This window comes from Schistocerca cancellata, chromosome 5 (genome assembly GCF_023864275.1).
Source record: "Schistocerca cancellata isolate TAMUIC-IGC-003103 chromosome 5, iqSchCanc2.1, whole genome shotgun sequence".
NCBI lineage: Eukaryota > Metazoa > Arthropoda > Insecta > Orthoptera > Acrididae > Schistocerca > Schistocerca cancellata.
The window spans coordinates 426,779,257-426,806,361 of record NC_064630.1 but is presented as its reverse complement, the minus strand read 5'-3'; the positions used below and the strand labels follow the sequence as shown (position 1 = coordinate 426,806,361).

The following is a 27,105-nucleotide window of genomic DNA, read 5'->3' as shown; positions in this document are numbered from 1 at the left end:
AGTTGTCAAAAGCTTGAGCATTTTATTCAGAATGACATGATTTGAAAAACAGTAAGATTTGGTTCATGTTAATTAAATATGTGCAATACAATACTTGCCGAGAGTGACAGAATAGTGAACATGAAAAAGAAAAGATTGTAAAATGCAGTGCTGATGGGTAATGTTGAATTTAAATTAATATAACATCATGTAAATAGAAGTACTCAGGACTGAACACTGCAGAAACATTTGTGGCTACTTACCCGGAAATTATAAGTGCACAAGTGAAATTACCAGACATTAATCATCATAGCAAAAGTAAAATGGTTGATACTGTACATGTAAAATATTATTCTGTCTTACATTTTAACCATAATTTAATATTGCAAGTTACTGTCCAGTTGATGCAATATATAGCATGTCCACATATGAACTGCACATAGGCCATACTCAACCAGATCACTGTAAACAGAATGTAAAATTTCAACTTACCTCGTAACGTTTCTAGTTTGGTCTTCAACTACACAAGACAGCAGAAGTAACTCACATTTGGAGTCATGTATTCCTGTTTTCAAAAGAAAAAGAAAAAAAATTAAGCAGTACAGTCACCTTTAAAATTTATTTATGTGTGAGAAGCAGATATGTAACAATTTTCAAAATCAGTTTTAAAGTGTACCTGACTCAATTCTGTGACCATCATTAGTGATTCAATTGTGAAACTGTTCTCTGAAGTTGTCAGTGGCTGTGTGAATCATTGTGGGTAGAATGACTGCAACTTGGATAGAATGAATGCAACTTCTTGAAGTGGAGGTTTCACTATCATGGTGTACTGCACAGAAAATGTTTTGTGATATTGGTACTGAGCTTTTTCTCCTGGTCAGATGGAAGGGAGCTGAGAATGATCTCTTTGAGGTGGTTGAATGTGCAGAATTACATATGGAATATATCACTCTTTCTGTCTAAATGATCTTGCTTTCCTAATGTTTCATATTTACTTTTTCAGAAAGCGACTGCTTGAATATCAGCCAAGGCGGCAATCCAGCCGACTAGAGAAGCTAAAACAGCAGAAAGAGGAGGAAGAGCGGTTACAACAAAAAGAGGGTGAGAGACAACGACAAGAAAGGGAACGTAAAGAACGGTTAGCAATAATGGTTAATCTTTTAATAGTGTAGAACTGTCTTCTTTGTGATTTAGATAGTAATGGTGGAGAATTCTTGTATGCCCATTCAGGCACTGACACTCATTAGAGTAGGGTAATGGTTCAGGTACTCTGACAAACTTTCAGTTTTAAGTCTTCCGTTCCTAAATTGCTTAAAATAACAGCAGGGTGTATACAACCTGGGACAACCGGGCGATCCGGGGAAAACCCGGGAATTTTTTCATCTGGCCAGGAAAAACCTGGGAATTTTTTCATCTGGCCAGGAAAAACCTGGGAATTTTTTAGAATTCTGGGAATTTTTCCTTGTTTTAGTTTTCAGTTAAACTTTTGTAACATTCACTGGTAAGAACCAGTACTCTGACACAGGATATTACTGTATCCCGCTACTGCAGAATAACTCTTCAACAATAAAACATAAACAAGAGGAAAAAACTAAAATAACTTAAATTGCAAAGGAAATGTGTCATATACAACGATGACACACAGTGCTCTTGCAAGCGTGTGCCAACAGCAAAATGTGTCAAAGGCTTTAGGAAGACTATGCTATGCTTCATAACAACAAATTGCCTCCGATGAGTGTGAAATCACAACTGTTTACATGAGACTCGTTTTAGCAGTTACGAGCTGACTCGTGAGCATGCGCAGTTCAGTCGCATTTGAGCAGTACATTGTCCCGCTTCTGGCTATAGGAATGTGGTTGTTGACTGTGCAAGTAGTCGCAGCAAGCAGCTAGACGCTACTGGGAAAAGGGGGCACCAAATTCATATTCTTGAGGAAAAAAATTTGTTTCACAAAGCGCTTAGTCCCAGTGCACGTTGGTCTATCGATTATTCATATGATTCTGAAACACATCCCTGTTGGTTTTTGAACATTTTTGAACACATCCTCGTCGCATCTAGAAATAAACTTTCCCAAGCAAAAGGGGACGGGGCTATAAGAGCTGAGCGGAGTAAAGCCAAACGGATAAATGCCAATTGCCATCTCATTATGCGGTTGATTGGGTTTGCGAATGATCAGTGTTGTTATAATTACTAGCAAAATCCTTAGATTCAGACTACCAGAATGGAAATAAATGACTAACAGGAATAATAGGTGTGAAAGATTACATATTGTCTTCTCGATGTATCCAAGAAAATGAAATTTTGACAGAAAATTTTTGGCCAGATCGCTACACTAGTAAGGACCAGTTGTACAGTCCCTGGCCAGCAGCTGCGTAAGTTCTATTCTGGAAGTAACGCGGAAAACGTGTTGTACGAATACGTAACAATGCCTAACCGGAGAATAATCACGGGATAACTAAACCTGTGCTTCTAGCAGGGTTAGTGAAGTTAATCGGCGAACAAATTTTGACCATGACAGGAATAGTTACACAATTGGTGATGACAAGATTGTTTGTTAGAATGAGGAAGGAGAAGAAACGGGGACATTATACAAATTATGGAAGAATAAGACGATTCCAAATTTGTATAACAATTTCATAATACTACTTTTCGATCTCATGCTTGAGAAACTGGTGCGTGTGAATGAAATGTGAAACTATTTCCTAACATTAAGCTTTTTGCTTGTAGTAGGCCTAATAGGTATTTGATATTGGTACTTTGTGAATTATATTCTGTCTTGTTATAAAAATCGCCATTTCTGCCAAAACAGTCTCGTTTATTTGGTGTGTGTTACAAAATTGCTGCAATATTAGAAAGGCCTGTTTTTGTTTTATCTAGCAGACAGTGACAAAATAGACATAATCAGATCGAGAAACCACATCAGTCTTGGGTAATATTTGTGTTAACAGCTTTTTCAGTATTAGATAACGACATTTCGATTTTTCTTGTAGCAAAACGTTTGACGAACTTTGATGAGGTAATAGATTCTTTCACAGAAAGGAAATCATGCCATGTGAAGCTGTCGCAAGATTAGAGATTCAAAAAGTCTAGGAGCTAAGAATTGAAGAAATGTGTACCTCCTTGCTGGTCTCTTGTCTTTATTGGTTTTATGTATCCTATATTTAATTTTATGTCACACAAAACAACAAGTTATTAGCTAGTAGGCAATAAAGAGTGCATATTTTCTGATGAGTTCTTGTTCTTCCGACTACAAATAATCCCATCCGCTATTGAAAGCGAGGGGCTTTTTTTAAAAAAAAAAAAAAAAAAAAAAAAGAGAGAGAGAGAGAGAGAGAGAGAGAGAGAGAGAGAGAGAGAGAGAGAGAGAGAGAGAGAGAGGAGGAGGAGGAGGAGGAGGGCCAGACTGTGAAACTGGCCAAATGGGAGCAGGAGAGGCACCACAGGACATTTCAATTTCCACTGTCCTGAATATAGTTTGATGGCATCCATTACTAAATATACACATTTAAATTCCACGGAACGAAATACAGTGACATGCGATAGAAGAATGCTGTCTAACGAGGTGTGGCACTGCACTTCGGCATACTTAAGACCAAACAACATGTCTTACATTTCCTCGAACACATATGTTATATGTTTCAGACTTTTCAGGAAGATGTGCACTACAAGATGAACATATTTTTGAAAATTTGATTTTTTAATTGACCCGGTTAGCAAATATTGTAGATCAGAGGATGATGCGCAGAGCAGTCTGAGTTTAGTGGGTAGTCTCCACGTGACCCATGTTTATATTTAGTGATTTTGCTGTTTCTCCCTCGTTTACTCTCATGTCAAATGAAAACAAAACGGATATCTGTGGCCAGGCGCTATCAAATGAATTAAAAAATGGTTCAAATGGCTCTGAGCACTACGCGAATTAACTTTGGAGGTCATCAGTCGCCTAGAACTTAGAACTAATTAAACCTAACTAACCTAAGGACATCACACACATCCATGCCCGAAGCAGGATTCGAACATGCGACCGTAGCGGTTGCTTGGTTCCAGACTGTAGCGCCTAGAACCGCACGGCCACTTCGGCCGGCAAATGAATTAAAACACATTCACTAATTATGGAAGGCTAAAATATGTTATTAGTTTCAGATTTTATTTTATTTCCACCTTTCTGACAGTCAAGCATTAATTGCCTTGCAGAACAATGAAGTTATTTCTGTCTGTTTGCTAAAGAAATTTGACTTTTCCTAACCTTTTCGGCAGAGGCAGTCAATGTATTTCAAACGAAATGTTTAATTCCACAGTAGTGGCTAGTTGCAACTGTTCGCAGCATTTCAAGTGCACGTTTTCATTTTCTAGCATGTATGGCATTATGCCATAATAAAGAACGAAACATGATATAATACAGTATTGGTGCTCCAAGAAAATTTACATCCCAAAAACCACACTGAAAAGCTTAATCTGGGTACACGAATGTGCACTTTAAGTATACATTTTAAATGTGCACATTTTAGTATGGTTCATGAAATTCCGATGCTCTTGGAGTATCCTCTGATGTCTTGTTTCTTTTCTGATGTCTTGTTTCTTTGAATGTTTTACACGTATGTACGTACGGGCTTCCTAAGCCATGGTAGCTGCGCAAGCAGGGTGTCGCCTGTTATCTGCTGAAATGAACCTATTTCTAACAGGTCGCGCGAAACTATTGCAAATGGTGGTTTGAAAAGCATTACTTTCAAAGTAAATATCCTTTTACGTAAGTTGAACTATGTTCGAGAATGTACCATGAATTTATTAAATCACAGAGCGTTTGACTCTCATCTAAAAATCAACTCTTTGATGAAGAGCCATTTAGAATAATTTCAAACCCTGAAGATCAGACATTTATGTTGTTATTAAAAATTTTACTGGCACATTTGTGTGATATATCTTAAAGTATAACACGCGCAAAAAAGATCAACCTTGTATGTGAAACCTTAGCTTCTGTTGTAGCCTATTAACCTCAGAGACCAATATTATATGTGAACGCTTTGCTTTCCTTGTAGCAACATTATGTATATTAATTTAAACTATTAACTTTCCCTGTTTGTGTGTTCGTGCCACTTAACATTGCTGTTGGCTGGCTACATCACATGTCCTATGCTCTGAATATCCTCTGTCATCGGCTGGTGAGATCACGTGACATGAGCAATAACTGGCTTACAAAAGTGCATCGCAATCTCGATTTCAATGATTCGTGAAGTAACGTGTGGTGTTTGGTGGAATTATAATGTATACTTTCATAATATGAAAAGACGCAGCGCACATGTTGCTGCACATCAAAGATATTTTCTGGCCTGGAAATTCAATGCCCGTGTATAAACCCATAACCATTCAAAGGATCGATAACTTTTGCAGCAGGGAAAATATACTGTCACTTAACACGGAAAAAGTGTGTTTTCACCCAGGAGAAAGTGTATTTTTAACCGGGAAATCCGGGAAAAATCCGAGAATTTATTTTCCTTCTCCACGCATTCACCCTGAACAGGGCTCAAACAACTGAGGGAGGGGGGGGGGGGGGGGGGGGGGGGGAAGAAGAAGAAGACCGTTGTCTTTCCCCAATAGGAGCCTGAGCTCAGTCTGTAATCACCGTTTGTTAGTTTACTGATCTGTTAATAGTGTTTCTTGGAAGTCTTCTTTTAAAATCAAATTGTTGATTTCTAGGAACATTAAATGAATTTTAAATAACTTTCCACAACATCCTTGAAGTAGATGTTCAGCCTTAAAAATGAAACCAGTTTGGCTACTGGAGAAAGTAAGTTGCAGGCAGCTTGAAACATTTGTACTATGTGTAGGGCGAGTGCTTTCGGACATATCACATTAGAAAAACTTGTTTCAAGAAAGATTATTCTGGTGCAGAATATTTCCACAGTCAGGAAGTGTTGATAATTGACGTACATTTGTGTGACATTAGCATTCGATAGGCAATGTTCAGAAGTCATATGTAGGATTACTTCAAGCTCAAATTCAAAGCAGCAAAAATCAAATAAGCAACTATTAATACATTTTTTCTGGAATGTCATTGGCTTGCTGACTGAACAAATGGGTTTACAGAGAATTATTACACATGCAAAAATGATACTATAACAAGCGGTAAAGAGTGAAGCAAACTGTGGTGACAGGTATCATTTACAGCTATTAAATATTTCATTTGATATTGCAGCTACAATCTGTAAGGAAAACAAATCAGTAGAATGCATTATTGTGTAGGACCAATACTTAATACAGTTTTGTTGGCTGATTTTCTTATACTTCAATCAAAAGGTGTCTCGGTTGTTGGCAAGAAATGCCAACTGTGGTGGACGCAACCCTGGGGAGGAGTTGGTAGTGCACGACGTCCTTTTTGTGCCAACAGGTGCAAAATATATGTTCACACCATCCTTTGGTTGACTGTGTCTTTTTGTCAGGACACAGCCATTAATTTGTTCTTACGAAGTTGAAGCAAAAATGTAGTAATGCTCATCCGTTTTAGTTTTGTTGCTTCAAATTAGAACACGCAGTACTCCTACACTGAACTTTGCATATTGAAAGCTAATCTCACACAAATGTTATTTGGTCACAGTTCATTACGTGTGTCAATTATTGAGATTTCGTGTGCCGAAATCGTCTCTCTCGAAACGAGAAAATCCTGTTCTGACACGATTTGTCTGATACCACTACCTCCACACGATACAAACATTCCGAGATACCCTCTTCTCCCCAACCTCCCTATTAAATCCGAAGTGAACAATATATCACAAATATTATAACTTTTCTCCACTCGCAACTCTCTTTTACGACGGGGCGGTCAGTAAGTGATGCGACTCTTCTTTTTTCTCTGCCAGTTTCGGTTGGAAAAATGGAAAAGTTGTTGTGGGACATTGTGGAATATTTCTGCTTCAGTCCCTGTATTTTCGTGAAGTTCTGATAGGTAGCAGCACTGTACATAACCTTCAAAATGGGAGCAACGGAGGACCACGGTGTGTTCGATGGAGGTGCGTTCCGAGCAGAGAGCTACCGTTGAGTGCCTTTTTGCATAAAAGCAGAGCATCACAGATATATTCACGGGCACTCGCAGGATGTCTACGGAGACCTGTCGGTGAGTAAAAGCACGGTAAATCCTCGGGCGAGGCACCAAACGACGTCGCACAAATCTGTCGGATCTCCCGCTCGCTGGCAGGTCGCACACAGCCGTGTCTCCTTCAGTGTTAGGACGTGCGGACATTCTCGTTTGAGGTGATCGGTGGATCACGACCGAACACCTTGCCGCAGAACTGGACACTTGTTGGTAGTGCTGACACAGTTGTCCAGCATTTGGAGTACTTAAAGGTGTTTGCTCGCCGAGTTCCTCACTACCTAACAGAAGACCATAAAGAGCAGTGAAGGAGCATCTGTGGGGAATCGCTTGTGCATCGAGAGGCCGATTGTGATAATTTTTTGTCGAACATCGTAACAGGTGATGAAACACGGGGGTTTATACCTTTGAACCAGAAACAAAACAGCAATCCGTGGAGTGACACTACACCACCTCTAATCTGAAGAAAAAGTTCAAAGCCGCACCACCGGCCGGTAAAGTCGTAGCGAGAGTCTTCTGTGAAGGGGTTATTCTGTTCGATGTCCTCCCTCACGGTGCAAGGATCAACTCTGAAGCGTTTTGTGCTACCTTCAGAAATTGACGAAACGACTTCGGCATATTCGTCGCCACAAAAATGCGAACTAACTTCTCTTTCCCAATGACAGTGTAAGGTCTCGCGCAAATCTACGCACCTGAGAGCAGCTCGCAAAACTTCGTCGATCTGGGCTTCTTCGTCCACCTTACAGCCCGGATCGTGCACCGTCTGATTTCCACCTGTTTGGCTCAATGAAGAATGCACTCCACTGGAAGCAGTAAGTGGACAGTGGAGAGATTATTGATGCAGCGAGACGTTGGCTCTGACGTCGACCGGTAGAGTCGTACCACTCGGGCACACAGGTCCTCCCAGTGAGGTGGCATAAGGCCGTCACATTGAATGGAGATTGTGTTGAAAAATATGGTTTTGTAACCAGAAGAATGGGGAATCAAATAGTGTATTAGAATCCTGAATAAAGCCGACATGCTTCCAGAAAATGTGTGTGTTGCTTTACTTATTGAATAGCTCTCCAATAATGCTTAAACAATTTCACGAGAATTGAATATCCAAAATCCAATATGTAACTGCGACACAAATTATACTCGATAAATACGCTTGTGGTAGCCGAAGTGTGTAGTGCTATTGCGCAGTATTCACTTGGTTAATCAAAGTTAATTTTGGGCAGAAACTCAAAATACAATAAAAAACTGTTTTATACTTACCAGTATGAGAGCCGTAATGTAGCCGATGTGTGTCGTTGCGTGCTGTGCTGTGTTAAATTCGTCAACTGGCAACAGGCGTAAGACCGCCAGTGGTCAGTGGCCGCTATAGGGCAGGGAAACTCTCGAGCGTAAACTGTTCTGATCTCGATGCGGCCAAAAGGTCTTCAGTGGAAGTGTTTCTGGAAGGTTTTTGTTACTAGTGGGTTAGAAAGTAAAGCAAATTATCATTGAGATTCCATTAGGCTGATACTCTTAGCAGAGAGCTAAAATACTGTTTAAAAAATAAAGAAAGGAGTAAACTCGAACTCGTGACTTTGTCTATGTTGTGTGATGCTTACCGCTAGCTGACTACAGACACTTTGAGCAGAAGATGACAGTTTGTCCAGACACTTCCACATCTTACAGTGTTGCCAAATTGAGCAGATGGCTGGACTTAGAATTCTGAGGGGCAATCGGTTTATTGGCACCTTAAGTCAGTGACTCTTACTTAGTCTCCACAGTGGTCAATCAACAGCCAGGCTTTATGCCCTAAAAAAGTTTGTACATTTATTTTCACTGTGTGTCTTGATAATGATCAACTTTTATTTGTACTTCCAACACAACGTATCAGGAACTCGAGGAGTGTAACAAAATTGTCCTTAATAAATGTTTCTTGATGCTTACTTTTTGTGACTAGCTTTCTGAATGGTAATCACTAGCAGTACTATGGGCTCTGTTCATAAAATTTACGTAGTATATCCACGATACGTACTGACTGACCATAAAATTCACTGCACTCTTCTATAGCTCGCCAAGGATTGACCGATGGTGGACTTCATATGATTGAAGCTCTGCAGTGACTTATATTGGCTTTGTACATGATACCTATTTGAAGAGGTGTGTAATAAAATTTTACAAAAAATATAAAGTTCTTACTTGCTCAGTGGTAACAAGAAAGACCTGCATATATTAGACATAGAAATTATTTTGATTAATGTTTGGCTCAGTGTCCTTAAATTGGTATAAATGGGAATGGGCAACTTTAAGTGACCCGCAGGCCTTATTCACCTACTGGTTTAAGCTTTTGGGCTGCCTCATCACATGAAGTGACAGTAGCACTCATAGCACATAAATCAAAACTTATGTGGAATAATGCACCAATATGAATGTCACCCCCTTTCTTGACACACCGAGCGAACAAATTGTGTTTCAAAACATGCATTTGTGAGAGTACATTCATTTTATGTTCACCCCATTTTCAAATGTTTACATGTATCTTGAAATGTCTTCGTGGGAAAAGACATGTATATAAAAACAGTTGGTTGCAGCTTATCATTAATCATTATAAATTACCTTTAACTTCAACAGGTGCAGTGTTATATTCCACCTACAATGGATAAGAATTGTTCACTAATGTTAACACGAGACAGAGTAGGAAAACAAAACATGGCAATGAGCTAGGCAATCCCAGTTGGCTAGCAGTTGGGTGTAACTTTGTGATTTGTGGCCACATGCAGGTCATTTGAGTGTTTGAAATTTAGTGTGTTAGTATTCATAAACACTTAGATACCATTTTTTAAATATTTGGCCAAAAATCCTTTTGATGCTTGATTACATAGGCATGGATAGTTTCTGTTACATTAACTAAATTAAGCCATCATTTCTTCATTCATTTAAAAAGCTTCAGATTAACTTAGGATACATCGACTGTATTATATGGAAGCCAACTGGAAACACGTGAAGATCCCATGGTCTGCGTCAAGAGCTGCAAACCAAAGGCTATCTGAAAATGAACCTTCGAATTACGAAGTTTTCAGAAAACACAGTGTGCTCTTCAGACCGACAAGAATGAGGCTTCCAAGTAAGATATGTCAGTCCTGAAACAATTCTTACCAGAGCCAATTTTTTAACAGCACCCGATGCCAGTGAATTATAACCGGGATTAGGAGGGTCACCATTGGTCATAGAAGTAGAAATCTTTATTTCTGTTGCAGATCAATTTCTATCACTGCGTGATCATCATTTAGGAGTCCAGGGGGCTTTAATACTAGCACTGATGATGGTCACCCAGTGACTGGAATGGATTTGCAACAGAAGTAAAGATATCTACTTCAATGAAGTAATCTTTCCTACCTTTAAACTGTAAGTTCTTGTTGTATGTAAAGTCCTGTATTCTCTCTATATGGTGTCTATGTATGATACTGACCACAAAATAGAGGCCTGCCATTTTGTCATAGTGTAGTGCTGTGGAGATTGTCATTATCTCTATCAGTAGAAATATACTCAATGAATTACCTAAAATATTATCCTTTTTATTTTTCTGAATAGTGTCTTTGTTTCCCAATACTATTCTGATATCAAAGACTCACAAAAGGGGGTTGTTGTGTTTGTGAAAGAGGCCTGGAAAAACCAGAAAATTTTAAATTGATTATATAATGGTAAAACAGAAATTGTGGAACCAATTTTAAAATGTAAGATATTTCCAGGGGTAGTGGTGGACTCTGTCCACAATTTGTTTGTTATGAACTGTAGATTAAAACTTAGAAATTAGCTAAAGGTATCAAATTAAGGAGATGAGACCCGAATAAGTTGAAATAACCAGAGGTTGTTTAGAGTTTTAGAGGAAGCATTAGGTGTCAATTGACTGTAACAGGGAAAGGAATGCAGTAGAAGAAGAATGGGTAGCTTTGAGAGATGAAATACTGAAGACAGCAGATGATCAAGTAGATAAAAAGACAAGGCCTGGTAGAAAGACTGGGATTACGCAAGAGATATTGAATTTAATTGATGAAAGGAGAAAACAAAAAGAAGCAGGAAAAAGGGAATAAAAATGTCTAAAAATAAGATTGATAAGAAGTGCAAAATGACTAGAGGATAAATTTAAGTATTTAGAAGCATCTATCACTAGGGGAAAGACAGATTCTTTCTACAAGAAAATTAAAGAGACCTTTGGAGAAAAGAGAAATAGCTGCATGAATTCAAGAACTCAGATGTACAACCAGTCCTAAGCAAAGAAGGGTTAGCTGAAAGGTTGGAGTATATAGATGGTCTATACAAGGGAAATCAATGTGAAGGCAATATTGTGGAACTGGAAGAGGATGTAGTGCTACAGGTTAGATAGGTAGATCATGTAACTAATGAGGAGGTACTGAATGGAACTGGGGAGAAAAGAAATTTTTTGCGCAACTGTACTAGAAGAAGGGATTGTTTGGTAGGACAAATTCTCACACATCAAGGGATCACCAATTAAGTATTAGAAGGAAGTGTGGGGTGTAAAACTCATAGAGGAATACCAAAAGATAAATACAGTGAGCAGTTGCAGTAGTTATTTGGAGATGAAGATGCTTGCACAGGATACAGTATCATGGAGAGCTGCGTCAAATCCATCTTTAGACCGAAAGAGATGACACTACCACCACCACCACCACCACCACCACCACCATCACCATCATCATCAACAACAACAACAACAAGTATACCTTATTTGGTGAAGTGTTAGTAATTCAGCAATAAAGTATTTTTGTGATCAGATGCTTAGAAGTTTGTACATTGATTCATTCGCGTCTTCATCATAATTGAAATTTTTTCTGGCAAGGTGATCATACAGTAGGCTAGAGACACAGTAATCCTGTTGCACTCGATACTTTTAGCATGAAATGTACTGAAAGCATTCAAATTGTACCCAACACATTGTTGACTTTTCTGTTTGTAGTTTTTGGGGTTGAACATTGTTCTATTAATTCATGACATATCATGCTTTTACTGATATTAGGATTCATGTGTTTGACTAAGTGATCAAAATGTGTTGTACTGGACACTGTGTGTTAGACGTGTAACACTTAGCAAGTACTGTAAAAATATGCTGCCAGATATTGTTGGTCAGTAAAATAACAGTGAGCTTATAACTTGGTGAATATTCTAAAAGGGTTTAAAAGGTGCTAAAAACTTGTAACAGCAACAACAACAATAAACTATTTGCACACTGTATAGATTTAAACTGTATGCCAGCTCAATATGTTTGGTACTATTTCAGCAGAATTGTGCCAAAAATTTTTTATAATATTTATTGCCATATCATCTTGTCTAGATATAATGACAGCTGTTTTATCCTATGATATCCACAAATACTTGTGTAATTAAGGAAAATCAATGTAGAGCATGAGAAATGGTGCCAAGACCAATGTATAAGGTACTCATCACTCATCATACACTGATACAGAGGTAGACAAGGAATATAATGAAACTATATGTAGGTGCTTATAAGTTCACATCTGTCCACCACATTATTGAGTATTGAGAAGCCTGGATGTGCATAATGCCATCATTAGTAATATATTTATCAGTAATTTGGCCAAGCCACTGCTTCTTTTTAACATATAAATATATTGGCGTTGTTAATTGTAGAACACTACACTTCAATAATGGTATTACAAAATGACACAGTGTCATACAAATTGACATGAGAAACATACAGGAGCAGTGGAAAAAGTACAAAGTAACAGACATTGTAAATATCAGAGAGAGGTAAGTCTGCTGTTACCAGGACTAAAAAGGCTTTATGTAATTGCTTTTGAAATATTAGCAATGCTAGTAGTCTGTTATTTGCCTTGGTTTTTACCAAGCAGCCCAAGTGCATTCAAGGCATATACGGGGTGAGCTAGGATTTTCCATGACTAAGAATAATCTCAATTAACTATTCTTTATGTTGAAAACTCATAATTTGTTCTATCCAAAACTTTTATCTCCTTGTATAAAATCATCTATGTAATTGTCATTGTCATGTCAGTCTAGTTATTGCTGGTCAAAATACAAGTCTCAAGTTAGATTCAAAATAAATACCACAGACTTGTTTTGTGTTGACTACTCGGATTGGTGTCCATTTAGCCTCATGAGGCAGACTGAGAAAGGGTTCTGTTAGTAAACAGTGCCATTAACATTTAATTCTCAGAAGCATTGTGATACACAGTAAATGGCTTTACTATGCAACAAGTCTTGACACAGTTTCGCTTTCCATTTGACTAGTCAAGAAGGCAGTACTTCAAAAGTGCATATTAAGTGGAAACTACTGACTAATCAACAGTTTCAATGATAAGTACTGTAAGTATGCAGCTGCACATGGTGTTCCAGATGCAACGAAAGTTAGTAAATGCAGTTTTGTAACCAAAATTTAATTGTGACTCTTCAAACTTTCCCGGCGGATGTGTTGTAAATAGTCTTCACGGGTTTGCTGTCGGATCACGTTGTGCAAATTCCACAATATTACCTCGGAGCAACTGTCCAACATCATCAGGTGGTTCAACCTTGCTTGTGGCTAGGTACGACTGACGGTATCCGCGCACCGGGGCGTCTTTTTAAATTCAGTTAATAAACTGAAGTCAGTCGATGATTTACGTGATCCCATTTTTTCTCTTCTGTAGCACTCGTGCAAATATAGTGTTACTGCTTTGACAGAATGGTAATAATAAAGCATGAGGCAACACACTTCAAAAACTCCGGTTCTCTTCTTGTCTGAACTGAACTGCTGATTGTCTATGTTGGACATCCATTCAAGGCTGTACTCAAGAAATACCGTCAAAGTACTTAAATACTTGAATTTATATTCAGCGTTAACATATTTCTCTTTTTCAGAAAAGCATTCATTTATGCTGCCAGTCTGCATTTCATATCCTCTTTATTTTGGCCGTAATCAGTTATTTTCCTGCTCAAACAGCAAAACTCCTCCACTAAATTGAGTGTCTCATTTTCTCACATCTTTCTCTAATAATGCAACCTTTTCATATCATTAGGATCCAGTAGCTAGTATGGTTTCTGTGCAAGGTGTGGATGATTTTGTGCTTGTGTTTTATCTGTGATAACTCCAGAATTCCGAAGAGTATTTTCCAGCTACCAGTGTGTGTGTGTGTGTGTGTGTGTGTGTGTGTGTAAGTAATTGGAATACACTCTTTGGAATGACGGCCAAAATAGAGGGGACACGGAATGCGGACTGGCAGCATAAATGAATGCTTTTCTGAAAAAGAGAAATATGTTAAAATTGAATATAAATTCAAGTGTTTAAGTGCTTTGAAGGTATTTCTCAAGAGTAGCCTTGTATAGACATCAAACATAGAAAATCAGCAGTTAAGACAAAAAGAGAACAGGAGCTTTTGACATGTGGTGCCTCATGCTGTATTATTTCCATTCTGTCAAAGCAGTAACACTACATCCGTACGACTGCTACAGAACAAAAGAAATGGGATTGCATAAATCATCAGTTGTCTCTTCACTTCATTAACTGAATTTACTTAAATCTAGTCTTCTGTGAACACCAACACACACAATCTCAATTTAGCAGTAAGGGTGCATATTGCCAATTCCCATTGAGTGTCATGCACATTTGCACCCTTACCTGTAGTGCCCCAAAGCTTGCATGATTGTGTCTGCATACGTATGCATTGATAATAACTGAGGATATTCTGTGACTTACTTAATTACTGTTCACTTATTCATAACACATGCTTATTCCCCTATATCTTCTTGCACTGATTACTACTGGGAGAAATTATATTTTTGTGAAACCACTGTTCATGTAGACACCATAAGCTCATTACTCATCAAGTCTCCAACTATTCATATACTAAGATCCTAGTTCTTAAAAATACAGTTATTTCATAGTGTCTCACTGTTCTAGTAAATATCCACACACTGTAATACTTAACTCATTCATCAGATGGGTCCCTTATATTAATTGCATTTATCACCATTATTATTATAAACAAAAAAGTTCCAACCATGAAGTCTGAGCTATGCCATACAGGAGTACATTCTCTTCCAGGTAGCAACCAGGAAATATCATTCCTTCATGTGTGCCATTTAATACTAATACTGTGCATCCTTAATCTAAATGGACTGAACAAATAATGTAATCTTAAGTAATATATATATTATTTATGCAAAAGCTACAAAGAAATCTAGACATTTCATATCTTAAAAGAAAAACCCACTGGACTCTTAATAACAATTTCTGTTAGTAACTGTAATGATATTACTTAATTCTCCTGTACCAGGTACCTCACAGGTCGATATTGACCGTGACTTTCATAGTTTCCATCCCATTGAGCTCAGATTACAGTTCATCACTTGATTACTCTTTAATTTCCATAATTCATCTCTTCACTGATTTACATATGGACTATTGTAGAGTATTCCCTTGCGTTTAATTGACATCATACTCTCTAACAACCCCCCCCCCCCCCTCCCTTTGCCATTGGTGGGGAGGCTTGTGTGCCTCAGCGATACAGATAGCCGTACTGTAGGTGTAACCACAACGGAGGGGTATCTGTTGAGAGGCCAGACAAATGTGTGGTTCCTGAAGAGGGGCAGCAGCCTTTTCAGTAGTTGCAGGGGCAACAGTCTGGATGATTGGCTGATCTGGCCTTGTAACACTAACCAAAACGGCCTTGTTGTGCTGGTACTGTGAACGGCTGAAAGCATAGGGAAACTACAGCCGTAATTTTTCCCGAGGGCATGCAACTTTACTGTATGGTAAAATATTCCGGAGGTAAAATAGTCCCCCATTCGGATCTACGGGCAGGGACTACTCAGGAGGATGTCGTTATCAAGAGAAAGAAAACTGGCGTTCTACGGATCGGAGCATGGAATGTCAGATCCCTTAATCGGGCAGGTAGGTTAGAAAATTTAAAATTGGAAATGGATAGGTTAAAGTTAGATATAGTGGGAATTAGCGAAGTTCGGTGGCGGGAGGAACAAGACATCTGGTCAGGTGAATACAGGGTTGTAAATACAAAATCAAATAGGGGTAATGCAGAAGTAGGTTTAATAATGAATAAAAAAATAGGAATGCGGGTAAGCTATTACAAGCAGCATAGTGAATGCCTTATTGTGGCCAAGATAGACACGAAGCCCATGCCTACTACAGTAGTACAAGTTTATATGCCAACTAGCTCTGCAGATGATGAAGAAATTGAAGAAATGTATGACGAGATAAAAGAAATTATTCAGGTAGTGAAGGGAGACGAAAATTTAATAGTCAAGGGTGACTGGAATTCAGCAGTAGGAAAAGGGAGAGAAGGAAATGTAGTAGGTGAATATGGATTGGGGGTAAGAAATGAAAGAGGAAGCTGTCTGGTAGAATTTTGCACAGAGCATAACTTAATCCTAGCTAACACTTGGTTCAAGAATCATAAAAGAAGGTTGTATACATGGAAGAATCCAGGAGATACTAGAAGGTTTCAGATAGATAAAAAAAGGTAAGACAGAGATTAAGGAACCAGATTTTAAATTGTAAGACATTTCCAGGGGCAGATGTGGACTCTGACCACAATCTATTGGTTATGAACTGTAGATTAAAACAGAAGAAACTGCAAAAAGGTGGAATTTAAGGAGATGGGACCTGGATAAACTGACTAAACCAGAGGTTGTACAGAGTTTCAGAGAGAGCATAATGGAACAATTGACAGCAATGGGGGAAAGAAATACAGAAGAAGAAGAATGGGTAGCTTTGAGGGATGAAGTAGTGAAGGCAGCAGAGGATCAAGTAGGTAAAAAGATGAGGGCTAGTAGAAATCCTTGGGTAACAGAAGAAATATTGAATTTAATTGATGAAAGGAGAAAATTTAAAAATACAGTAAATGAAGCAGGCAAAAAGGAATACAAACGTCTCAAAAATGAGATCGACAGGAAGTGCAAAATGGCTAAGCAATGATGGCTAGAGGACAAATGTAAGGATGTAGAGGCTTATCTCACTAGGGGTAAGATAGATACTGCCTACAGGAAAATTAAAGAGACCTTTGGAGAAAAGAGAACCACTTGTATGAATATCAAGAGCTCAGATAGAAACCCAGATCTAAGCAAAGTAGAGAAAGCAGAAATGTGGAAGGAGTATATAGAGGGTCTATACGAGGGCGATGTACATGATGGCAATATTTTGGAAATGGAAGAGGATGTAAGTGAAGATGAAATGGGAGATATGATACTGCGTGAAGAGTTTGACAAAACACTGAAAGACCTAAGTCGAAATAAGGCCCCAGGAGTAGACAACATTCCATTAGAACTATTGACAGCCTTGGGAGAGCCACTCCTGACAAAACTCTACCATCTAGTGAGCTAAATGTATGAGACAAGCGAAATACCCTCAGACTTCAAGAAGGATATAATAATTCAAATCCCAAAGAAAGCAGGTGTTGACAGATGTGAAAATTACCAAACTATTCCCGGTGGGGTCAGGGGTTTTCCCTGCCTTGAGATGACTGGGTGTTGTTGTTGTCAACTTCATCATCATCATTCATCAACATTACGGGCGGAGGAAGGCAATGGCAAACCACCTCCGATAGGACCTTGCCTAGTACAGCAGTGCGGGTCTCCCACATCGCCTCCTACGCTCCTCAGAGTATGGGACTTCATCATCATCATCATCAGCAGCAGCAGCAACAGCAGCAGTAACAGTTTAATAAGTCACGGCTGCAAAATACTAACGCGAATTCTTTACAGACGAATGGAAAAACTGGTAGAAGCCTACGGCTTATCTTAGAAGCTAGATTAAGAAAAGGCATTCCTACGTTCCTAGCATTTGTAGACTTAGAGAAAGCTTTTGACAATGTTGACTGGAATACTTTCTTTCAAATTCTGAAGGTGGCAGGGGTAAAATACAGGGAGCGAAAGACTATTTACAATTTATACAGAAACCAGATGGCAGTTACAATAGTCGAGGGGCATGAAAGGGAAGCAGTGGGTGGGAAGGGAGTGAGACAGGGTTGTAGCCTCTACCCGATGTTATTCAATCTGTATATTGAGCAAGCAGTTAGAGAAACAAAAGAAAAATTCAGAGTAGGTATTAAAATCCATGGAGAAGAAATAAAAACTTTGAGGTTCGCCGATGACATTGTAATTCTGTCAGAGACAGCAAAGGACTTGGAAGAGCAGTTGAACGGAATGGACAGTGTCTTGAAACGAGGGCATAAGATGAACATCAACAAAAGCAAAACGAGGATAATGGAATGTAGTTGAATTAAATCGGGTGACACTGCAGGAATTAGATTAGGAAATGAGATACTTAAAATAGTAGATGAGTTTTGCTATTTGTGGAGCAAAATAACCGATGATGGCCGAAGTACAGAGGATATAAAAAGTAGACTGGCAATGGCAAGGAAAACGTTTCTGAAGAAGAGAAATTTGTTAACATCGAGTATAGATTTAAGTGTGAGGAAGTCATTTCTGAAAGTATTTGTATGGAGTGTAGCCATGTATGGAAGTGAAACAAGGGCGATAGTTTGGACAAGAAGAGAATAGAAGCTTTCGAAATGTGGTGCTACAGAAGAATGCTGAAGATTAGATGGGTAGATCACGTAACTAATGAGTAGATATTGAATAGAATTGAGGAGAAGAGGAGTTTGTGGCACAACTTGACTAGAAGAAGGGATAAGTTGGTAGGACATGTTCTGAGGCATCAAGGGATCACCAATTTAGTATTGGAGGGTAAAAATTGTAGGGGAGACCAATAGATGACTACACTAGGCAGTTCAGAAGGATGTAGGCTGCAGTACGTACTGGGTGATGAAGCAGCTTGCACAGGATAGAGTAGCATGTGGAGCTGCATCAAACCAGTCTCAGGACTGAAGACCACAACAACAACAACAACAACAACAACAACTCTCTCTAACATAAAACATGATTGTGGGATTTTGTTCAATCCCACTTTGCTTTAAATTTTAACATAGTATAGTCAAGAATTTATCACTCACTGACTGCAAAGGGTTTTAAATCTTGCATGTTAAACATCCCTTTTTCTTTCCTTGTAATCAGGTTGGTTAGCACAGTTGCTTTTGGGTGAGGTGTATGTGTTATCACATATGGTCCCTTTAGTCTTTCACTCTTTGAACTTCTATTATGCTTACCAAGTCCCCTAATTTATACACATCTTTTTCCTCTCATTACCTGCTTTAATTAATGTCTCTTGGATATTTGACTGTGGTACTGGAGTAATCCACACATTCAGTGATTCAGTATAATTTAACAAAGGTTCACCTTCAACTTGCTTGCCTAAAATCTATCTGTGTGTACCCGGATAACTGAATGGGGATGTTTGTTCAGCATTTTTTCAAAATCACTTGGTATGTTTTCTTGCACAATATGTCATAATTCCTATATTACATGTATGGTGGTGTTAGCCTGTGGGTGGTACCAGTATATGAGGATATGATTGATTTTTTTCCCATGCTAGGAACTCCTTAATTTGGCTTGCCATAAATTGTATACCGTTATCCAACAACAAATGTTTTGGTCTTCCTACTAACTTTAAATAATGATCGGTCAGCTTCAGTATGATGCTATGGGTTATGCTTTTCTCAGTGGATGCAATTTAACTAACATTGACCACCATTCCAGGATGACGAAAATAAACACCATACCTCCCTGCCCAACGAGGCAATGGACTGTAGAAGTCCACTTCCACTAAGTCCTATAACTCATTGAGTATTATGCAATGAAGTAAGATATGTAGGTTTGTCATCTGTATTTGCACCTTCTGACAAGTCTCAGACTGTCATAAAATGTTTTTAACTTGTCAGTGCATGTTTTAAAAGTAATAATACTTTTTAATGTGCTTGATACATTTCTTAGGGCCAAAGTGACTGTACCCTAGATATATAAGCCATATTATTAATTCAGTCTGGTTGAATGGAATAAAGGGCAACCACTTACTCGAACTGTGACTAGTGGACTAGTACCCATGTGTGAAGCTTCCATCTGGGGTTTAACTCTTCACTCCCATTTTCTAACCATTGAGTATGTTCTAAGTTGTTCTTGACCTTCGAGCTGTTCTGTTTGGAAGTTATGACAGAAATTTATAAATTCCCTACTTAAATTGCTAGTTTTCAAAAAATATATTGTGGAAGTGCCAAGTTCTTTGCAGTCTTTTTGTGGCCATAAACCTATTGGAAGCCAGGACAGTGCATCCAGTACTACATTTTTGTTGCCTTTGACATAACTTACAGAAAAATTGAATTCTTACAAGAAAAATACCGACTAGTGATCCTATTGTGTAGCAAACCTACTTTTTGAGAGTACTGTTAATGATGGTGTGATCGCTACAGACAATGGTCTCTCATCCTGCTAACAGCTATTTAAACTTTTTGATCACCTGTACTACTGCTAATGTCTGTTTTCGGTTATACCATAATTTCTTTCAGTATGTGTGAGCATATGTCTTGCAAATGCAATAGTTTGTGTTCAACTATAACACCCAACTGTCTTTGTTGGTACAGGTGGGTGCCTAGACAGTAATCCAAGGTATCTGTTGTGAGGTGAAGCGGTTGTCTGAAATCAGGAAGCAACAGTGATGGTGCTGACACTGAACTCTGTCCCTGATAGCTAAGAACTCGGCTGCACATTCTGTGCCCATTGCCACACTGAATATTGTTTCATTAACTTAGCCATATGCCGTGCATTTAGGATTTATTTGTTCAAAAACTTTCTGTAAAATCCTGCTGTCCGTAAATATACTCACAGTTGTTTTTTGTTTGATTGTTGCGGACGTTTCCCAATCACGTCCAACGTAATGTGTCTAGTCTTATTCCTTCCCTATTGATCGCAAATCCTAAAAATTTAACTTAAGTCCTACCGAATTGAGATTTAGATAATTTCAAGGTAATTCGCTGCGGATATAGCGTATTTACCTGATTATAAGATGAGTTTTTCCCCCCAAATTCATTATTTGACAAATAAAGGGTGCTCTTATTTACACAAATCAAAATAATGGTGATTAGGTCAGTGTTTCTACATTGTTAAATAGACTAATATAGGGACCATCCTACATTTACAGATGGTTTGGCTATTGTGGTTTTGTACATATTTATTTTGAAGGAGTCTGAAGGGTAGGGTTTAACAAACAATATTTTCATTCAAATAGGCTCAAGAATTCCCAATATGCCAAAGTACTCGACACAGTACTGACATTGCTCGAGCTGTCAAGTGACACACAGATACTCGAGAAACTTTGAACCAGCCACTTCAACTATACTATGCTTCGCCTAACAAATTGACTACTTTGTGAAACACAGGAGGTAATAGCATTAAATTCTATCAACTCACAAACTTTTGTTGTATTTGAACAGGTTTGCAGTAAAAGTTCTTATAGAGGGATACCTACACACATACTTATGCTGCTTTTTATGTGAAGGTAACATTCAAAAGCGAAAATCTTGTCCTTCAGAAACCATTTCTTGATGCTGAGTGCAAGTCAACTTTTATTTGGTTTTGAGAAACTAATGACTTACCAAGTGGGTTGAAAATGAGAAAATTGGTTGCTGTTCACATACAGGAATACCGGAGAAAAACGGTACCAGCTTCTGATCAACTTTAGAACAAGATGGTGACATTCAGCTGATACAACACACAAAATTAATCCAGAAGTTAATTTGTAACAAATGATCAATCACATTAAACTGACTGCAGTTGTTATCACAAGAATAAATTGCAGCAGAAACACTCGTTTTGGAGGTAGCAAGGTAGCACCAACAGTAGTTGCAGGATGAGCAAAAGTTCAAGATTTGGACTTAATCTTGATTTTGATGTTTTATTTATTTATAAGTTGCTGTTGTTACATTGACCTGCACCCTAGAGGATATTGCTGCCATGTTTCACTGTTACTCAAGCACAGCACTATGGAAGGCTTGGTGAGTGAACAGTGACATCAGATAAGCTGATAACACTAATGAGTGCGGGAAGGGGAATGGAGAGCAGACAGCAAATTTTGTCACGCTGCCAACAGCGAGGATCTATACTGCATACCGCAGCTGTTTATGAACATCTTCCATGTCTAAACACAGTTTGCTTGAATCCAATTGACTTCAGAATTAGACAAGTACTCAACAATAGCAAGCACTTCCGTAGGACATGCTAAAAGTCTAGATTGAGGCCAATGATGTGTGTCATGCGACAATGTTATCGACGCTCGCTATGACATATGATGGGAATGATAGGGCATGTTCAGCTGCTGGATCTACATGGCCAGTGAGAAGGCAGTGGGCATACGATATGTTTGGAAGCAAAAGACATTGTACATTAACACTGTCACATCAGTATAGAAGTGAACAGCCAAATATTTGCGACAATGAAGATATAAGTTTCAGAGCTGTTCATTTAGGATGGCGACGATGACGATGATGATAAAAAGTACGCTAAGTAAAGAAAAAATGCACTGCAAATAAAAATTAATGTAAACTATTTCTTTTTGTTTATTTTATTTTTGGTTGTATTATCATGTTGTATACAATAAATGGCATAAATTTAGAATAGTCACAATGTTAACTTTGTAGGCAGATACCTTACACCAAGAAAAGTTTGTAATTTTGATTAGTCAGAAAAAGTTTAAAAAATTAATTTTTCTGAAGGAGCCCCTTAAAAAATAAATAAATAAATAAATGGCGTCACCTTATATTCAGGGTAGTCTTATACTTAGGTAAATGTGGTAATCGAGGTATTAGTTCATCCAGTACATGTACGTGATCAGGTTTACAGTATTATTAGTATGTCAACTATGTATACAAGATCTTGTCTTTCAGATCATCTCCAATTTCCTTATCAAGAGCTCTTAAGGACACTGATACAGATGTTCAATCTAAATGGTATAAACTTGATTTGATAAGCTCTACCATCGGATAGAAATACTGTATATTCACTAGACATCTCATGTAGTTTAATTTGCAGATATCCAGATGTTAAATCAATAGTACTAATGCACTTTACCGATGAAAATTTTGTCAACATTTCATCTATTATGGGTGGTCTGTCTCTTTGTGGTTCTGTTATCTTATTTAGTGTTCTTGCATCAAGCACTAGCCTGACTGTTCCATCTGGTTTCTTAATGATAACCAGTTGATTATTATAACAACTGTTAGATATTTCTATTACATCCCAATTCTGTTACTTCCACGACGTGTAATGTCCTTTACTGCTACTGGTATCTCGTATGGTCTCGCATAGAAAGGATCGTGAGGTTTTATCTGTAGTGTGCATGTAAAATCTTTAGTCATTACTGGTTTCAGTGGAAATATCTCTCAATGACTGGTAAGCAGTTGAATAATGTCTACTTTCTCCTTTGCATTAAGTCATTATGATTTATCATATTAGTTGCTGTATCTTCCACTGATATTTTTTCCCTATATGTAGGGCTCATATGTATCTCCATTCATTGTAGCACAGTTACTATTGCGAGTGTTACATGCTTGTGATTATTTGCCATGGAATCCAGTGGTAGTGATACTAGTTGTGATCATAACCATATGGAAAAGCTACATATCCTCTACAAAAGTGTAAAATAACTTTAGAATTTAATAGCCAGGCAGTTACAAGAAGGATAGGGATGTTTAAATGAGATACAAGGGGCATCAGGTAACTAAACTTGTATGTGCCGATAGAGAAATGAAATAAGATTTGTGCCTGTGCCGATTTACTGTAATTCCAATCAACTTCACTCTGGTGATTGGCAGCGTTAGACAAAATGCATTAAATTATAGGTCACAACACAGACTCCACTGCCTCAATCCACAATTATATCTACTGATAACTTACCTACCATACCACATAGCTTTATTCAGATGTAATTTTTAGGTATACATTGATTCTCATATAATAAATTATTCGTTATCGCATTACCTTTATCATATCAGATTTGAATGATATTGGCTCCATCGTAACAGCTTCAGAAAATCAAGCCTATCTTCCGAAGCTTATGAGTTGTCTCTTTGTGTGTTGTTATGAAATTCTTGAGTGTCCAGATCTCTGTCAGCAGTACTTTGATTAGCATCTCTCCACCTGCGTTTCTGTCTATTCTTATGTTGGATTTTATATTTGTTTCTCTTCTCTTTGTCCTTTAAATTGACTATTAATTTGAACTTGCCTGCTGTCCCTGTCTACTGTCCAGTTATTGTTCCAACATTCTGACTCACTTTTTGTCATATCGAGCTGTTCCAGATATTCTAAAAGATTACTAACCTTTCCCTAGTCTTTTCCTGATAATTTATCTCATACTCTCCACAGTAGGTTGTTATTGATAACTTCTGACAGATGCTTCTCATGAATCAGATCATCGAGATATTTGGCTTTATTTAGTTGAAATTCAACAAAATCTCTGTTGCTATTGTAGAGTTTCAGTCCTCAGTAATTCCAAACAAAGTTTCTTTTGTGCTCCTTCTCTCTAATGTTTAGCTTTTAATTCTCTTTGGAAATCAGTAAAAGATTTGAGATCATCTACCATCAGCATACCCTGTTGTGCTCAGTTTCCTGATAAAGGACTGGCCATGAATCTGCTTTCATTTTGGTCCGACACTATATGTGAGGGACTTGAAGGTAATATAAAACTACCAGTTGTATGGGGGAGAGAAGAGCGTTGTCTGGCATGCACGGTCTAGATGGCATCTTGGTGAGATTGCTAGGTGCAGCTTCAGAAGGTGGGGTGGTGGGGGAGGGAGAGGAAAAGGGAGGAGCAGGGAAGGGGAAAGGATGATGGGTGCATTGGCAGGGGGCAGCACAGATTGAGGGTGAGGGGATGTGAGGACAGAGAGGGCGAAAACTGCATCTCGCTCTCTCACCCAGCAGCCTTCTAGTCCCTTCACATCCCAGAAGTGATCTTACCTCCCCCCACCCATACCCTGCTATTCCTCCCACTTCCGTGCCCCATCCAGATTGCTATTCATGCACCAGTCACATTCTGGTTGGAGCTGCCGGTGATAGCAGTCATGTGTGCATGAATTGTGCTTGCTTGTGAATGTGTGTGTGTTTCTTTGCTGAAGAGGGCTTTTGCTGAAAGCTATAATATGTAAGAGTCTTTTTGTTGTGCCTGTCTGAAACTCAGCAAGTCATTTTTGGGTGAGTACCAATCTAACCTTTTGCTAATATTGTTGGTATTCCAACCTGGAATTCACATTGTTTAATGTGTCAGGGTACTGATAGTCATTAGTGTCTCAGCAAGATTGGATGGGCAGTGGCTTATGTCGAACTGAAGATAGTTATATATGAGGAGCATAGTTCCATATTGTATTATTTCCAGAAGACCAAATTTTACAGAAGAAGAAAAAAAACTCATTACTCCTAACATGGAACATTTGTGACAAATTTTAAAATGTGAAGTTGGGATGTACTTCTAGCAACATCATAAACTCAAATCAATATGCAATTGTGTTCTTCAAATTTATGGAAAATTTGTTGGACTTCTATGCTTTGATCCAATACTTTGTAAAATATACACTCCTGGAAATGGAAAAAAGAACACATTGACACCGGTGTGTCAGACCCACCATACTTGCTCCGGACACTGCGAGAGGGCTGTACAAGCAATGATCACACGCACGGCACAGCGGACACACCAGGAACCGCGGTGTTGGCCGTCGAATGGCGCTAGCTGCGCAGCATTTGTGCACCGCCGCCGTCAGTGTCAGCCAGTTTGCCGTGGCATACGGAGCTCCATTGCAGTCTTTAACACTGGTAGCATGCCGCAACAGCGTGGACGTGAACCGTATGTGCAGTTGACGGACTTTGAGCGAGGGCGTATAGTGGGCATGCGGGAGGCCGGGTGGACGTACCGCCGAATTGATCAACACGGGGGGCGTGAGGTCTCCACAGTACATCGATGTTGTCGCCAGTGGTCGGCGGAAGGTGCACGTGCCCATCGACCTGGGACCGGACCGCAGCGACGCACGGATGCACGCCAAGACCGTAGGATCCTACGCAGTGCCGTAGGGGACCGCACCGCCACTTCCCAGCAAATTAGGGACACTGTTGCTCCTGGGGTATCGGCGAGGACCATTCGCAACTGTCTCCATGAAGCTGGGCTACGGTCCCGCACACCGTTAGGCCGTCTTCCGCTCACGCCCCAACATCGTGCAGCCCGCCTCCAGTGGTGTCGCGACAGGCGTGAATGGAGGGACGAATGGAGACGTGTCGTCTTCAGCGATGAGAGTCGCTTCTGGCTTGGTGCCAATGATGGTCGTATGCGTGTTTGGCGCCGTGCAGGTGAGCGCCACAATCAGGACTGCATACGACTGAGGCACACAGGGCCAACACCCGGCATCATGGTGTGGGGAGCGATCTCCTACACTGGCCGTACACCACTGGTGATCGTCGAGGGGACACTGAATAGTGCACGGTACATCCAAACCGTCATCGAACCCATCGTTCTACCATTCCTAGACCGGCAAGGGAACTTGCTGTTCCAACAGGACAATGCACGTCCGCATGTATCCCGTGCCACCCAACGTGCTCTAGAAGGTGTAAGTCAACTACCCTGGCCAGGAAGATCTCCGGATCTGTCCCCCATTGAGCATGTTTGGGACTGGATGAAGCGTCGTCTCACGTGGTCTGCACGTCCAGCACAAACGCTGGTCCAACTGAGGCGCCAGGTGGAAATGGCATGGCAAGCCGTTCCACAGGACTACATCCAGCATCTCTACGATCGTCTCCATGGGAGAATAGCAGCCTGCATTGCTGCGAAAGGTGGATATACACTGTACTAGTGCCGACATTGTGCATGCTCTGTTGCCTCTGTCTATGTGCCTGTGGTTCTGTCAGTGTGATCATGTGATGTATCTGACCCCAGGAATGTGTCAATAAAGTTTCCCCTTCCTGGGACAATGAATTCACGGTGTTCTTATTTCAATTTCCAGGAGTGTAGAAATAAACGATTAATGAGGTAAATGTTTAACTAAGCAAAGAATAATGTTATCTGTTAATACAAAATTGAAGTTTTTTTATATTTTTATTTTTTAAAAAGAGATTCTAATGTATAGCATGTTCATAACATCCTTTTGATGCCAGCTGAC

At 39.2% G+C, this 27,105-nt stretch overlaps 1 protein-coding gene across 1 annotated transcript in view; it reads left to right on the top strand.

Moving 5' to 3' along the window:
• Positions 1-27,105, top strand: part of LOC126188280 (mucin-12) — a 303,407-nt gene that overhangs the window by 123,017 nt on the left and 153,285 nt on the right. The window contains exon 7 of the mRNA XM_049929864.1: positions 983-1,117. Within this exon, the coding sequence (XP_049785821.1) occupies positions 983-1,117 (135 nt within the window). The remainder of the gene's footprint in view (positions 1-982; positions 1,118-27,105) is intronic.